General features: G+C 39.0%; 1 protein-coding gene across 2 annotated transcripts; it reads right to left on the bottom strand.

Annotated features, from left to right (window-relative positions):
* Positions 1-9,211: 9,211 nt before the first annotated feature.
* ube2v2 (ubiquitin-conjugating enzyme E2 variant 2) lies at positions 9,212-15,836 on the bottom strand. 2 transcript variants are annotated; one of them, XM_044220494.1, is made up of 4 exons: positions 15,704-15,836; positions 10,167-10,315; positions 9,922-10,047; positions 9,212-9,728 (listed from the first exon to the last, which is right to left on the bottom strand). In XM_044220494.1, exons 2-4 carry the CDS (start codon positions 10,209-10,211, stop codon positions 9,582-9,584), a joined length of 318 nt encoding a protein of 105 aa, XP_044076429.1. In that variant the 5' UTR covers positions 10,212-10,315; positions 15,704-15,836; the 3' UTR covers positions 9,212-9,581. The 2 variants fall into 2 exon arrangements, with proteins under 2 accessions (XP_044076429.1, XP_044076428.1); XM_044220493.1 differs by lacking the exon at positions 15,704-15,836 and adding an exon at positions 14,955-15,337.
* Positions 15,837-16,084: the final 248 nt, after the last annotated feature.

Here is a 16,084-nt window from a genome sequence, read left to right on the forward strand (position 1 = left end):
TATAAACTATAAGGAGCCATGCTGCAGTGTGGCTCTATTGGTCAGTCCACCACTTCGGTCCAGACTGAAATATCTCAACAACTATTGGATAGATTGCTATTTTGTACAGATATTCATGGTGCCCAGAGGATGAATACTGACTTTGGTGATCCACTGATTTATTTAATATTGTCTTATTGTTAGCATGCTGGTGTTAGCATTTAACTCAGAGCACCGCTGTGCATTAGCACCCTCACAGAGCCGCTATTGTGGTTGTGGATTCTTAGCCTTGTTAAGTGTTTATTATTGTATTTGTGAACAATCATAACTGTTGACAGTTATAAAGCATCTGTAACTAGTGTGTAAACAGTAATTAACAATTGACAATGTAGTATAACACAGTTATCATAAATTATGTCTTCATATTTTATATTAATACTAAGCATTTGTTTATTATGTTTACTGATTGTATTTATTAGCTTGGTATTTATTTATTCATACTTCTTCATTCTCCATGACAACTGAGCTACTTGCATTACTAAGTAGTTTAGTAGCTTAAGGTAGGTTAGTAGCTAAGTAGCATAACTTAGAATCAGAATCAGAAATACTTTATTGATCCCCGAGGGGAAACTCTTTTGTTACAGCTGCTCACAATCACGTCAGTGCACACAGGAATAGAAGTACTAAGCAAATGAAAATATAATACACTATAATACAGCTAAGATAAATTAAGTACAAAGTGGAAATAAGTATAAAATTAAAATAAGTGTATATTACAAAGTGGATTTACCGGTTGATGTTAAGTATGTACGGTATAATAATACAATGTAATAATATAAGTAATAAGTAATAGTGCATGTACTGTCAAGTTAAGTGTAGCTTATTAAGAGGATTAAAGAGAGCTAGACTGAAATAGTTTGATAATTTGAAAATGAAAATGAGAAATGACAGAAAATTTGCTGTTGTAATGTAATTACTCTGCTTTATTGCCGGCTAACATTTGCTTGCTAGCTAACAGTACTGTAGCTTAGTTAGCTTAGCAGCTAAGTAGCATAGTTTTGACTAATATTTGCAAGTTTTATAATTTGATGATGAAAATGACAAACACTACAAAGTTTAAATAATGCAGGTGTGGCATTCCGATAATTATTTTGAGCTAAATTATGAAGATAGCATTTATTTATTTATTATATTATATTATATGGTTTCATGCCTAGAAAGAGTACAACAGATGCAGTATTTACTTTGAGGATGCTGATGGAGAAGTACAGAGAAGGTCATAGGGAGTTGCATTGTGTCTTCGTAGATTTAGAGAAAGTGTATGACGGTGCCGAGAGAGGAGCTGTGGTATTGTATGAGGAAGTGTGGAGTGGCAGAGAAGTATGTTAGAGTGGTGCAGGACATGTATGAGAGCTGTAAGACCTTGGTGAGGTGTGCTGTAGGTGTGACAGAGGAGTTCAAGGTGGAGGTGGGTTTGCATCAAGGATCGGCTCTGAGCCCCTTCTTGTTGGAAGGTTGGACAGGCTGACAGATCCATGGACTATGATGTTTGCGGATGACATTGTGATTTGTAGTGAGAGCAGGGAGCAGGTGGAGGAAAAACTAGAGAGATGGAGGTCTGCTCTGGAAAACAGAGGAATGAAGCTTAGCCGCAGTAAGACAGAATACATGTGTGTCAATGAGAGGGACCCAGGTGGAACGGTGAGGTTACAGGGAGCAGAGGTGAAGAAGGTGCAGGACTTTAAGTACTTAGGGTCAACGGTTCAGAGCAATGGAGACTGTGGAAAAGAGGTGAAGAGGCGAGTGCAAGCAGGTTGGAACGGGTGGAGAAAAGCGTCAGGTGTGTTGTGTGATAAAAGCGTATCAGCAAGAATGAAAGGAAAGGTGTTCAAGACGGTGGTGAGACCAGCGATGTTGTACAGCTTAGAGACAGCGGCACTGAAGAAAAGACAAGAGGCAGAGCTGGAGGTAGCAGAGCTTAAGATGTTGAGGTTCTCTTTGGGAGTGACGAGGATGGACAGGATCAGGAATGAGTACATCAGAGGGACAGCTCAGGTTAGATGTTTCGGAGATAAAGCCAGAGAGGCCAGATTGAGGTGGTTTGGACATGTTCAGAGGAGAGACTGTGAATATATTGGTAGAAGGATGCTGAGGTTGGAGCTGCCAGGCAGGAGGTCTAGAGGAAGATCAAAGAGGAGATTTATGGATGTAGTGAGAGAGGACATGAAGTCAATTGGTGTGAGTGAAGAGGATGCAGAGGACAGGGTTAGATGGAGGCACATGATTCGCTGTGGCGACCCCTGAAAGGGAACAGCCGAAAGGAAAAGAAGAAGAAGCATTTATTTATTATACACAATGTTATAAATCATTTATTAAGGGTTTATATAGGCCTACTGCTTATAAATGCTAAACACAGATGTTATAACAAAGTGCTACAGTGAATTCTACTAAAGGAAACCAAATGAAGATATTCTTAAATGAAGAATAATAAAAAAAAAACCTGTGAGGAAGCTAGATAAAAAGCAATCTTCATTCTCATTCCCTTCACATACAAAGGTGAGGGGATGACAAAGTCACAAAGTATATCCTCGGGGGAAGAGAGGGGTGGGGGGCTCACAGGGGAATGCTCTCAGAGACACTTGGCTGACTGGGCTTCTGCTCACAGCTCCGGGATTCCCTCCTCTTCCTTCCCAGTATTGTCTCACATCCTGCAAGGCCGGCTCTCCTCTGTGGCCATCGCTGCCACAATAGCATCAGCAGGCAGCGGGCACCGAGGGGTGACCAGAGGGACACCAGCAGTCAGTCTGACAGGATGTGACACACTTCTCTCAACAATTAATGAGTACAAAAGAAGTGGCTGACACGACATGACAGCTTAGCGTGGCACTTCAGGCCTTAATGGCTCACTGAGTGGCATCTTCACACCCGGTCATCACACTTGGAAACAAAAATGGCCAATGATGGCAACACGGAAGAGACTCGCTAGAATGTTTTATTCAATAGGTCGTGCTCTTGGAAAAAATTACACTGCAGTAGGATGAGAAAATGATGGAAAAATTCATGCTCAGTGGTGGAAAGTAGCTAAGTACTGTACATTTACTCTAGTACTGTACTTCAGTACAATTAAGGTACTTTACTTGAATATTTCCATTTTATGGTATTGCATACTTCAACTCTACTACAGTTGTAAATGTTGTACTTTTTACTCCACTATATTTATTTGAGAGCTATAGTTACTAGTTACATTGCAGATTAAGATTTTACATACATAATATACGACAAACTACACAACAGTATATAAAGTAGTTATTAGCTTAACCACGACCAGCTACAACAAAGAATACTGCATACACAGTAATGATACATTTTGCTGCTAATACTTTGAACATTACTTCTGCTTAAGTAAAATCTGAATACCTCTCTCCTCAAAGTTCATGGCTAGCTGTAGGAGAATTACTGCAACATCTTTGATATAACGGCAAAGTCTTCCCAAATATCATAAAATAGCAAAGAAAAACAGCCTTGCCATTACTAATTTCAAAGCAAAGATAGTTAATTGCTGTCGTTTTTGTCAGGAAGAAGTCTAAAAAACCACAGAGATAAAACATTCAACAAACTAGTACTGATATCCTCTTTCCCCAGTGACTTTTCTGGCCTCAGTAAATGAGCAAAAGAGCTGAATTTCTGCCTTCTCTGGCGTTTGCTGACTGTGAACAGCAGCTTTCTCAATATTAATAATAATATTACCGATGGCACCACTGAAAGAGAGGGATTAGTGCTCATACTGCTGAATGAGAAGTCACCGCTTGGCTGGTATACATGTGGGATTTGACTTGACTTTTCTTTAAACACAGCAAATGGGAAGCCAAAAATCTTTTTCATTTAAGAGCAATTAAGTGGATCCCAGAATCACTGGCTCCAGCACGCCGCCGAGCCTTTTTTTTTCTCCTGGTTTTATTACCCATTTCCTCTCCCTTGCGCCAGCAGAAGGAATGCTCACTTTTCTCTCACAAAGCCACATTTCCAACGCCAGAATCACACAGGGACCACCATGATTAAGTGCAAGCCAGTGCTTCCCTAAACATGTGAGACATTATAGACCCCCAAACACTGGAGAAGTGTTGTGTTCCAACATTTATGTGAAGTAATTAAAAACATCCACCAGTAATTTAATAGTTCTCACCAAGTAGAGACATGAAGTCTACACAGTTTTTTCACTCTGTATAAATAACCTGGAATGCAGTGAGTACACAGACAGATGATTTGGTCTTTCCCCCCCCTGCTTTTTGCAACATTTTGTAAGAAGCCCTGTTCTGTCACTTTGACCCGAGATGAGGTTGTGCAGTTACAAGCGACACGCTGACTTTTAAATTCATGTTCCAGATAGCGTGATCCATAGATCATACGCTGACAGCAGATTCAAACCAAAGCTTTCCTATAACTTGAGACTGTCATTCTGCGAGTCTTATGGTCTAACATCAGTGAGCATAAAAATGACCTCAAGCACTCGCTGCAGCAGCGTATCCGAATGTGGATGGCTCTGCGAAGTGCATGTCAATAGCCCAGAGAGCCGGCAGTGCAACAGACATGTGTTTCCAATCTGTCTCTTTTCTCACAGCGAGAGAGGAGGCCATTAATTTATCTCACTGTAAATACAACACTTAAACACTCAACAGACACTGCTTTCCAAGCCCCCCCAAAACTGTCCATGTGGGTAATTATCTTAAGCAAACAGTGTTATTGTTACTGATTTTTTTAATAAATAATGCATTTTGATGAAATCATCCCCCATTTTAAGTTACTGTTTAAACCTGTGCAATATCTGGATCAAAACCTAAGCTGAACAAGCTTAATTCAACCAGTACTGTCCTACATGGTGAGATTTGTTTCTACCAAATCAGTTAGTTACCCAGGATGTTTGTTAGAAAGTAAGCTGGGCAAAGAGAGCATGGCATTAAAGACCATGGAGAGGGTGAAAACATAACTAATTTTTTGGGCTAAGAAAATCTTATTTAATTGATAAAGGAAGTTTAAGACAGGTGGCCAATTTTCTTGTTTTGAATTGCTTTGACTACTCAACCTGTTCATGGTTTGAGGGTCACGGGGAAAACATTTAAAGCTGCACTCATCAACATTTTTATATTAGCATTGGATCAAACAACTACATGTAATGTGAACGGGGTCACTTACCCACAGAGAAGCAGCTCCTGACTTCACTGTTCCCCATAGCTCTACAGAGCATTTTAGCATCTTTCAGCTCATTGTTTTGGTTTTATGACCCCAACTTTGTTTTGGTTCAGCTCTAACACAGCTGGCAACTAGCTGGTGAACATAGCAGAGCATTTAGCAGCTAAAGAGCCAGATATGTCCCTCAGGAGTTGGTGGATACCAAAACAGAGCTAAAAGAGTGAATATTGTACTTATTCACCAGGTTGCCAGAAACTCGACTCTAAATGAATGATAATGTTGCTCCATGTCTATTGGATGTGTAAATAGACAACTGTTTGCTAACATGTTCGCCAGATGAACTTTATAAAGTAATAATATGTTGTTGTTTACAGCTTGTTGCACAGCCACCAAGTGGCCTAAACAATCTTTTAATGCAGGTTTAAAGGCAAACAACAGATCACTCAGAACAACTTAGTCAGGGATGTGTTGGGTTTGAACCCAAGAGCACATGCTGGCAAACAGCAATACCAGAAGTTACCATTGAAGGATAAAGCTGTAAAATTACAACTCAGTGCAGTACATAATATTTATAACAAAAGAGCCCCTGAGTATGTCAAAGACCAGTATCCTGTAGGGTTGGGGGAACAATATGGGTACTTGTTCCTTTAGGTTCTGTAGTGCCAGGAATTGGATTAAGTTACATTAAAAAATAAGAAACCACCAAAATTTAAAAAGAACGTCAAATTCGTGTTTATGGGAGATTTAGAAGTGTAAATTATCATCCTAGTTAAGTAATTTTTATATCATTATACCTCTTCTCTGTCAAGCTCCAAAAGTAAGTTCTGACAAGGTCTTAAAGAATGGCGACAAATGGGGTTTCTCAGGAAGACACATTCTCCCTTCGGTGGCCATAAAGAAGACAAAGCTTTTTACAGTATCAACAGACGCAAGACGTGACCTTTTGGCCCCTTAGGGCAAAAGGTGAGAGCTCTGGGAGCAGAGGCCTGGTTCCAGCAGTCTGCCAGCAGACGAGAAGTAGGTCCTCCACACCACATTCCTTCCCATCTTAGATCACTGAACAGCTCCCTCCGGCTTTCTGCCTTCAGTCCCTTCCAACCCAAAGCAATATAACTCTTTATTTTTGCCCGGATGGCACCTTATAAAGAAACCAAAATAAACCGGGTAGTACAAGTGTAATAAGCTCAGTGAGCCTCCAGTGCGGCTTCAGCTGGTGCTTTTGTGCAGGTGCCTGAGTTTGAAATTCAGATTAGTCTGATGGGGCTGGAGGTTATATAGTCAAGTACGGATTTCCTACTTCCATTCAAATACGATTCTCCAAAAAGTGTAGTCATCATGAGCAAAGGTTCAGTGAAGTCTACTCTGGAAATACATGTGGTGAATAAAGGAATAAGCCTGTGCAACCTGGGGCTGTGTCTTTTATATTTGGGGATGACTGTGCTGCTGAGTGAACTGGCTGCAACACAAGCCGCTTCTGATTTCATATTCATGACTTCCGAGAGGAGTGTGGGGGGGAAATAAACAAAACAAGCAAGGAGAGTATAGCTGAAGCTAGGCCCATACACTAACTGTCACATCTAGAAAGTCAAATCTCATCTTGCTCAGACTGAGGAAGAGCAAGGTCATCCTCTGCAGCACACATTGACTCATCTCACACCCACAAATGGAAAGAAGAAATCTTGCTTGCATTCAGATATCTAATGGCTTCATAGTACAAACGCTGCCTTAGTTATCTATCAATGTGCACAACCTCAATAGCCCCATAAGGGGACACCGGGACACAAGCAAAGAGCCTTTGTGACAGTAGCCTACAAACAGCCAAGGCTGTGGTTCCCTACAGCAAACTGCAAAACACATCACTTCTCTAAAGAATAATGACAGCATGCACATATGGAGCCTGGAAGCATCACAGTGGCGCTGCCTTTTCAGACAAGTCATGTCCTCTAAACAGAAGCCCCTTCACAGAGCCCTGCCAAGGACATACATGAGTGTAGAGCGCCCTCTAGGGGACAGAGCTCTGAGTTGATTGGACATGAGAAGCAGTCAAGCGGTAATAGTGCAAACAAATACATATCAAAAGCTCACCCTATGCAAATGTAGCTTGAAAATAGAAAGTAAAAAATTGCTACTTTTGATATGCAAATGCTGCACAAATGGTTTATTAATTGCTACAACTCACAATCCAAGTATTCTTTCTGTATATATGTTACTTTATCACTTGTGCTCATGCAAATATATAATTTATATTCAGATAAAGTAAAATATACGGAAACAAGATGCCTTTGTGGTTCTATTTATCTTTATGCAAGTCAGCTGTCTTGAGATTACATGCACAGATACAGAATGCGACCCCAGTAAAATCTTGTTTTTTTCAGGAGGCATTTTTGAATCAACACCAACGCCAAGCTCTTGCCATGCTGCAGTGACAGTGTTGCGGCCCCAGCCCCGAGACAAGACAAGCTGCCCGGAGTCAGGCTCTGCTGCAGCGAGGGTGATATATGGCCAGGAGGTCAAACAGGTCGAATGTGGAAGCCACCACAGTTCATTTTTAGATGTCTCACACAGACAAACTGTCTTGAAGCCTTGAATGCTTTTGGGGACTCAGATTCCTCAAGAGTTGTACTTGCTTACAAAGAGGGCCCTGCAGCTTAGGTATTCCTAATATTGGGTCAATGTCACAAGCTCTGGATAGAAGAAAAAATTAGATGGTACATCTATTTTTTGCGGCTGGACCATCAAATATTAATCCATCCAAAATAAGCTGAGTCTGGTGCCAGTGGATAATGTTATGTACATTTCCATTAATTCCCCAAAATGTAATATTAACCCTCCCTCACAGACCAGTTACTGTCCCAGGCCATCACTGGAACCAAGAATGTGGTCTTGCTCAATTTTCCTGGTATATAGGGTTTAAAAATTGAAATTCAAAGATGCTTCAGCAACTTAATGTTTAGCAATACACAATTATTTTAGACAGATAAACAAACGGAGTGTACTAAAGATAGAAGATTACGCCATCTGCACAGGATTCCCTTTAAATGCCCATTTGGTTAATTAAACTTTATGAATAATCAAATTGAAGGTTCAAGAGCAACAGAAGGTCACATTCTCAGAGGAACAGTAGCCTTGCTTCCCACTGCTGCACTGGATATCTACTACCAAATACTGTGCAGTGTTCACAGAAAAACAAAAATTAGTGGACAACATAAGGTTTGGATAGACTGTCAATTATTAAAGAAACAGGCTTGTTCACCTAATAAATATGCCACTAAATGAGAACTGTAGGGTATAATAAATGGCATTTTGATTATATTATTCTAATGAGCACAAGTCACATATCAAATATCTGCAGTGTGGTGTCACCCAGCAGTTTCATTAACCTGGTTTCCATTACATGGCCTGCCAGGGAGAGCGAGAGCTTTCTCACAACATAATGCATGACTCGTGCTTCCAGGTGCCAACAGAAGTCAACTTGTCAGCTAAGGCCCTCTTGTGGGAAAACTGAGTCAAATAAACTTCAACTTTGGGCTTTTTTTTTATTATTTTTTTCGCAGACAGTGATTTTAATTTCAGAAAATCACAAGTTCATACACCTGCCATTTTCACTGGAAGTTAAATGCAAGGGTTTCAGAACAGAACAGGCTTCAACGTCTGTTACATGTCAAAGAGCTGCAGAACAGAAACATATTGGTATTGTCAAATACAGATATATATATCTATATATCTATATAGATCTATCTAATACATATAGATAGATCTATCAATATATATATATATATATATATATATATATATATAGATATATATCTATATATATATAGATAGATATATATATATATATATATATATATATATATATATATATATATATAATTTTTTTTTTTTTTTTAAAACCTTTCTTACCTTGTGACACTACTTTTAGACTACAGCCACAGTTCAATATTCAGCAATCTGCATGATATTTCAATGAACCTGCTAAATTTGACTAACAACTCAAAAACGTGGCCTCTCTTTGACTAGGTATTAGTTACAGAACATGCCTTCATACACACATCTTGCCGTTTATTTCAGTGATCAGTCATTTAAACATAAAACTATTGGGAGTCTGGTACAGCCTCTGCATGGCCTCATGCTTCCCTCTTCAAGCCCACTCAAGCTGGAACACGTCGAACATCAAAGTCATTGTCAAAGTAACTTTATTAAAGGCGGATAGCTGTGGTCTTGTAGTCTTTTACCTATCTATTCAGTGCTTAACTGCAGGGACATTTTTTTTTGAATGAGCTATGTAATAAGAAAGTCCAATCTTGCTCTTGCAGACGATATTGTTGATGTGCGAAGTGAGCCTCTTGATGATTTTATACAATATTTCTAGTAAGGTAAGGTTTAAGACAGAGGGTTGAAACAATCCATTACGATTAAGTGCTGTAGGTTTGTCCTTCTGGTGGTTGTGGAAGCTTCATATTTTCTTTGGACATCATTAGACGCCTTAACTCTTGAAGAACAATTTTAATGCTATAAGAATTCTGCCATTTTGCTAATATTGGTATGCTACGTGAATCCACCTGTGAGACAAAAAACAAACAAACAAAAAACACCCAATCAGTCACTGTGACAGGAGCGCTGCCAGTGAGTTATTGCACGGATCACATCTGAGCATCACAAAACCGCAACGCTAAACATTTTCGGAGTTCAACAAATGATACAACACAGAGCAACACTCATACATAACCTTGTCAGATTTGTGATGACACTTACCGTCCCGTTGGAATTATTAATCCCATTCATGTTAATTTTTGTTACAAATCTAACAGTCGGGGCTGCCTCTGGGTATCTGGATCCACATTCCACTTTCAGACTGTATATCCTGTTCTCGTAATTGGTCTGAAAAACAAAGAAGTAGAGAAAAACACATTTACATTGGTTACAGTATCTATATTAGCTGACAATATTTTCCGTCCGTACTGGAATGACGATCCACATGCTGAGTTTGCTCTGCTTACTCTTGCTGGTCCAATGATCATGCCTGTCCACCGTGTGAGAGTCATGTCTTCATCATCCTCGAGGCCCCAGCTGACTGTGCCATCACCTTCGCCTTTCTGCCCCTCTTCAAGCTCCTCCAACAAGCGAAAATTGCGTGGAACTTTAACTCCTGAAATAACAGAAACAGAACATGAATTACACAGATTTAAAGGATCTGTCTGATATTCTATATTTTTGTTGACAAATTCCATAAAAAGAGTCTGTGTAGTCAAAGCCTGATATAGCTTATTCCTCTGTTCTGTAGACCTCAATTGTTGTCCAAAAACTATAAAAACATCAGCGAGCCACACTGTTGCACTGTAGTTTGAGTCGATCCTACATCCATCGTCCTGCTGCTGTAAATACTCACTAGAGTACCAAAAGTATATTATCTGTTGATAGCTCCCAGCAAATGCACCATTTCCTCCTCTTTGAATAAGTTTTGCTAAAATCTACAGTGCCCAGCTGTTTTATGAAATCAATGAGCCTTTAATAAAAAGGAAGACGAAAAACTAACATGTTGGTTTTTGGTAACAATAAAAAAAGTATACAATTTACATAAAGAGAATGTCATAATGGACACACTTCTTTAAAACTAACTGGTGTGGAGGAGAAATTATTGTTGATTACTCGAACAACAGAATATTGATCTGCAATCATTTTGATAATCGCAACAAGAATTTCAAATTTGTTATACGGTTCAAATGTAAGAATTTGCTGCTTTTGCTTGTCTTAAAATTGTAGTAAACTGAATATCTTTGGGTTTTGGACTGTTGCTTGGACAAAACAACAAATATGAAAATGTCACTTTGGAAAACTGTGATGGGCACTTTTTTCTGACATTCTATAGACCAAAAGGTAAATTGATTATTCATCAAAATAATTGACAGATTAATCAATATAGTAAATAGAGCTGAAAAGACTAGTTGATTGTCAGAAAAATAATCCACGACTACTTTGATAATCGATTGTTTCATTCACTTATCTGGTTCCCGCTTCTCAGATGTAACGATTTTCTGCTTTTTTTCGTTGTTATATATCTCTTTGTAAATTAAATACCTTTGCGATTTAGACTGTTGGTCATTTTTGAGTTTTTGCAATTCACTGTCGTTTTTAAGACAAAATGATTAATCGATAAATAGAAAAACAATTGATCGATTTATCGATGAGGAAAATAACCATTAGTTCAGGCCCTAATTGTAAATAATTGTTACTTGCAGCCCTAAAACAGTTTTAAATTGACAGTTTTCCTCTGAAATGAGAGTGTTTTGTCACTGTCGGTGCTCCAACTGTGCATCCTTTCATGAAAACGGATGCAGACACACATTCATCTTTCTAATCATAGAAAAGTAATGCATCCAAATGTGCAAGAGAGGTCTGGTTGATACAAGAAATGACTCAATAGATTGATGCGCTACACGCACGTGGCCACAGCACATCCTGATCTACCTACTGTGGAACTGCATCTAATTTGATACCTTGTTCGCAAGACATTTACTAAAGATATCTGATGCTGCTGAGCTTTGAAGCTTAATAAAAATCTGCACTCTTGACAGCCATTTGGAAACAGTCATGAGATTTGGAGCCCATGGGCTTATACTGCTGATTTTTAACAAATGATTCAGGGCAAAATCCACTCGTCTTATGACCGATGTTGTAACTGACTTGATAATAACATCATTCAAGACTAGTCAATCAAAGTGTTGGGCTACTGGGGAAATGTTCTCAGAAGACGGTTCAGACGTTGGCATCACACACAGCCTGACAGGCACTCACAGAGATGTAAATGATGAACCACTTACAGCTCATGACTGGAGGAGTGGCGGAGGTTGAGGGGACAGCACTTAAGTAAAACTACTGCTATTCATAATTATGGCCCTGAAGACAAATTCACAGAAGGGGAAGTGAAAAGAGCATTTTAAAAAGGCCCGTGACTTAGGCAGAAGGCACTGTGAAAACATTCAAATTTTCCCCTGTCATCGAATTGTTCATTTCACCTCCCCCAACCTCAGACAACATTCATCACAGCCTTCAGAAATCACTTTTTGAAATCAATATTTCACATCTCGTGTGCAGTGGCCACAATGAAGGACTGACTCTTAAGTGGCACATGAGCTCTCCCATTTTCTTAAAAGGCATTTGCTCACAAGAAGTTGTTCAAGATTTCAGTTCTTTATCAACATTTTAAAGAGACCAACATTGTCAGCCAATTTTAGCTCAACACAGTGTTACTGATATCAGAGTATGTGTCCGCTGCTAGGTAAAAAGAAACTGCAGTACAGAAATGCTAAAGATACTAGGGCTGCAACAAAGAATTGAAGTAAACGATAAAATTCGATTATAAAAATAGTTGGCAATGAACTTCATTATCGATTCGTTGGGTCTATGTTGTTGCACGGTGTGTCGCGGAGCTGGCTATGTCACTTCAAGATGGGGGGTGGTAAAATACTTGTTTTTTGTGCATTATATTTAAAAAAAAAAAGAGCATATATCTTTTGCACGTTGTACAGCATAAATTTAGGTTATTTGTGATAATATTGTCCATTTGGAATAACATTTTGTTTTTTGAATAAAATTACAGAAATAAAATGGGTTTTTTTTAAATCCGATTAATCGAAAGAAATAATTGACAGATTCATCGATTATCAAAATAGTTGTTAGTTGCAGCTAGCTAATAACATCATCATCAGACAAAGAAAAAGCAGCAAATCCTCACACTTGAGAAGCTGGAGCCATCAAATGTTCTGCACTTTTGCTTGAAAAGTTACTTCAGCGACTGTTTGACATCAAAATAAATGCCAATGAATTTTCTGTAAATTGACTAAACATTCATTGAGTTTCAACTGTAAAAAGATAACAATAATTAAATGTCCAGTTAAGTTTACTCTTTAAGTTTACTTTTATCTGTGGTGAAGATGGTCTTGGTCACAACTCTTTAAAAAAACTAATTTAAGGGATTCCATATGAAACGTGTTAAAAGACAAATACTGGCCCATTTATGCTTATCAGACTTTTTAAAAGAGCAAATATCGGTACTGGCCTCAAAAATCTATCAAGTGAGTTTAATAAAGAAAAAGTACAATGGCCAAGTAGCTGCACATTTTGAGGAAATGAATACCTTATAGAAATGAGCTGCTGATCTAGTGTGTATCAATTAATGTTGATGCAAATGTACTTAGTAGAGGCCACTACAATCCTACATGATGACAGACAGAATAAATCAGTATGGTAAGGATCAGCCTCAGTTTGTGCCTCCCATGTATTTATTACTGTATAGTTTTATTTCCAGCTATTCTTTGTGGTTGTCCTAGCCTTGTCTGTTCTCTTTGGGTCCTTAATATTCTTACTGTCAGTGAATGCAATGCTGTTGCTCCTACCAAAATTTGAAACATATATAAAATTAAGTTCCTCAGGGACAAAGCATTATTATTACATTCTTGTCAGGAATACTTTACTCATAGACTAAAGGCATGAAGTGTAGGTCAAATTAGTGATTCACTTTTACTTAAGAAAAAAAACCCTCACCGTGGCGTTATTTCGAGAGATATAACTGTTTCAGCGTCCCCAGGCCAGTCGCTTTCAACTCATGTTATCTATGGCACTGGTAACTTGAACCTTGCGAAGTTAAAAATGAATCCGCAGGTCGCGCCTTTTGGTCCTGGGTAGCATTAGTTTCGATTATGAAGTTACTTCCCCGTTTCTCCACTTTGTAATAATATCCCCGTGTCCTATTGTTAAACTTACGCAGAAGAAAACATCTTAATTACCTTGTGTGGATTTTAATCTTATCAATATTATTTTGTTTGTATGTTATTTAAAGAGTTCATTTTGCAAGTTTGAAAACCACGCTTCCTGCTGAGCGCTAAAGCAGGCATGGGGCTCCGACTATTTGCTGAATCAAAGCTTGCCAACTACAGTATGCTTTATCAATCTGGTGCGTTTCTACACTCCCCCCGCCCTACAATGGCAAACATCTACCTTATGTAGAGATAATGGGTTATTTCCTGCATTTGTTCCTATAGTTAAAGAGTTTAAACCCTCTTTTAAAAAATGACAACGTTATCAAGTGGAGTGCTTATGAAAGCAGCAGGGGGACTGGTCCCTGCATTAAAACATTACCGTTTTGTTTTTGCATTGTGCGGTGTTTCACAGAGAAGCTATCAAAATCCCCAGATTGTATTTGTCACTGTTAAATTAGTGCAGCTTACTGGCTATTAAGGTACACAAAAGGCTTGTGCCTGGACAATCAATACAAAGAGTACGTTTATTCCGATCAAGTGACTAGCTAGCCGGACACAACGGAATCGAGACACCAGCTGCCGCGCGGTGTTGGAATATTCAAGTTGCTAAGCTAGCTAAGCTAGATAGCACTGTCTGCGGTTGTTTACAATCCTCATATTAAGGAGTACGTATAACCTCATTTAACTATTACATTGCCTTATATTAGCCATGGATTTTTCTTTATGACACATAAAGGCAATACTGACGCTTATTTCTGATACCCTGAGCTATTTTAGCTAACTCACGGGGCAAGCTATTCGCTCGCTTAAGCTAGGTTAGCCAACACAGTAGCTCCATGAGATAGATGGCTCCCATGAAGATCATTGCTTTACGGAGAGCATATATTTACGAATACATTACAGTTCCGAGCAATTTTGTAAACATTTTAAGTGAGCAAACGGCCACGTTTGCTGACTGAGAAGACAGCACGGCCCCGGCTTCGCCCACACTTTGTGTCGCTGTAGATGTTAGTTTTAAGGCACACAAACCTGAGGAGGCCGCCATCTTCTTCTGCCGAGTCCAGAAGCACACAGAACTGTGACATCACATCGGCTAAAAGCATTGACTGTATAAAACCCACAGCAACATCACACCGGCAGATCGCTGCACTGCAAGGTGCCCTGTTCCCACTCAACTCTGGTTTCCACACAGTTTACTGTTCACTGTCAGTGTAGTCTGAGAGACTGCAATTATACCACTGGCAACTTGAACCGACTTTTAGCCTCTTGAACGTGATGTTTCCCTTAAATTTCCATTTCAGCAGCTTTAAAGTCAACAAAGCAGGCTGTATTTTTATGACATATCCAATCCACTATCTGCTTTTTACATCACTTCATCAAAGAAATATGACTCTTATCTGTCTTTTAATGGCTGCACCGTTCCATCACATGGAAACTTTAAGGTTTATACTCTTCTGTAGTTAGGCGGGTGCACAACTTTGTGGTGAACACACTTCCTTTGGAGTATAACTGGAAGCAATTGTGAAACTGAAATCAGTATTGGACAACAAATTCAATGATAGTGATGAAAAATCAGAAAAAGATGAGATATCATAAACAGAAGTTAGACCAAAGGTGTCGTAAAAATTAATTAGCAGTAAGAGAGAAACTGGATTCACAACAAACTAGCTGTCAAGATACATAACAGGAAGAAACGCTTGGCTTGAGGCCAACCAGCCAAAAGGTGTTGGTCTGACAACGTTTTTTATACTAAAAGCTATAATTAAAAGAGTACTTACAGACTGTTCAAGGCTCATTTGGGAAGTAAATAAAAGCTGCTTGATCACAACTTAGACAAAACGGTATATGTAACGATGTCAGTTAAACTGCCACGTGGAACGTTGCCAGTTGTAGTTGCTATAGCAACAGAATGGAATTTGAGATAAAGTTTTGTGACGGTCAGAACAAACATAATCCTCTTATTCCCATCTTTAACCTCTTCGACCTCACTGACCCCAACCGGTTTCAGTACAAACTCCTGTGTACTCATGCTGCAACCCTCAAACATAACTGAAGTTCTTGTGGCAAACCCACAGTTTCCAAATATACTAAATCTGCTGGCCAATTATGAGAATGTGTATACAATGATGGACAAGACATGTAGATTATTTCCATTTGAT

Source organism: Siniperca chuatsi, linkage group LG13 (assembly GCF_020085105.1).
Source record: "Siniperca chuatsi isolate FFG_IHB_CAS linkage group LG13, ASM2008510v1, whole genome shotgun sequence".
NCBI classification, from domain to species: domain Eukaryota; kingdom Metazoa; phylum Chordata; class Actinopteri; order Centrarchiformes; family Sinipercidae; genus Siniperca; species Siniperca chuatsi.

Coding starts and splice junctions, on each gene's coding strand:
- ube2v2 (XM_044220493.1), bottom strand. Junction 10,048..10,166: donor TGATCATTGGACCAGCAAGA/GTAAGCAGAGCA, acceptor TTTGTTTTTCAG/ACCAATTACGAGAACAGGAT. Junction 9,729..9,921: donor TTAATAATTCCAACGGGACG/GTAAGTGTCATC, acceptor TTTGTCTCACAG/GTGGATTCACGTAGCATACC.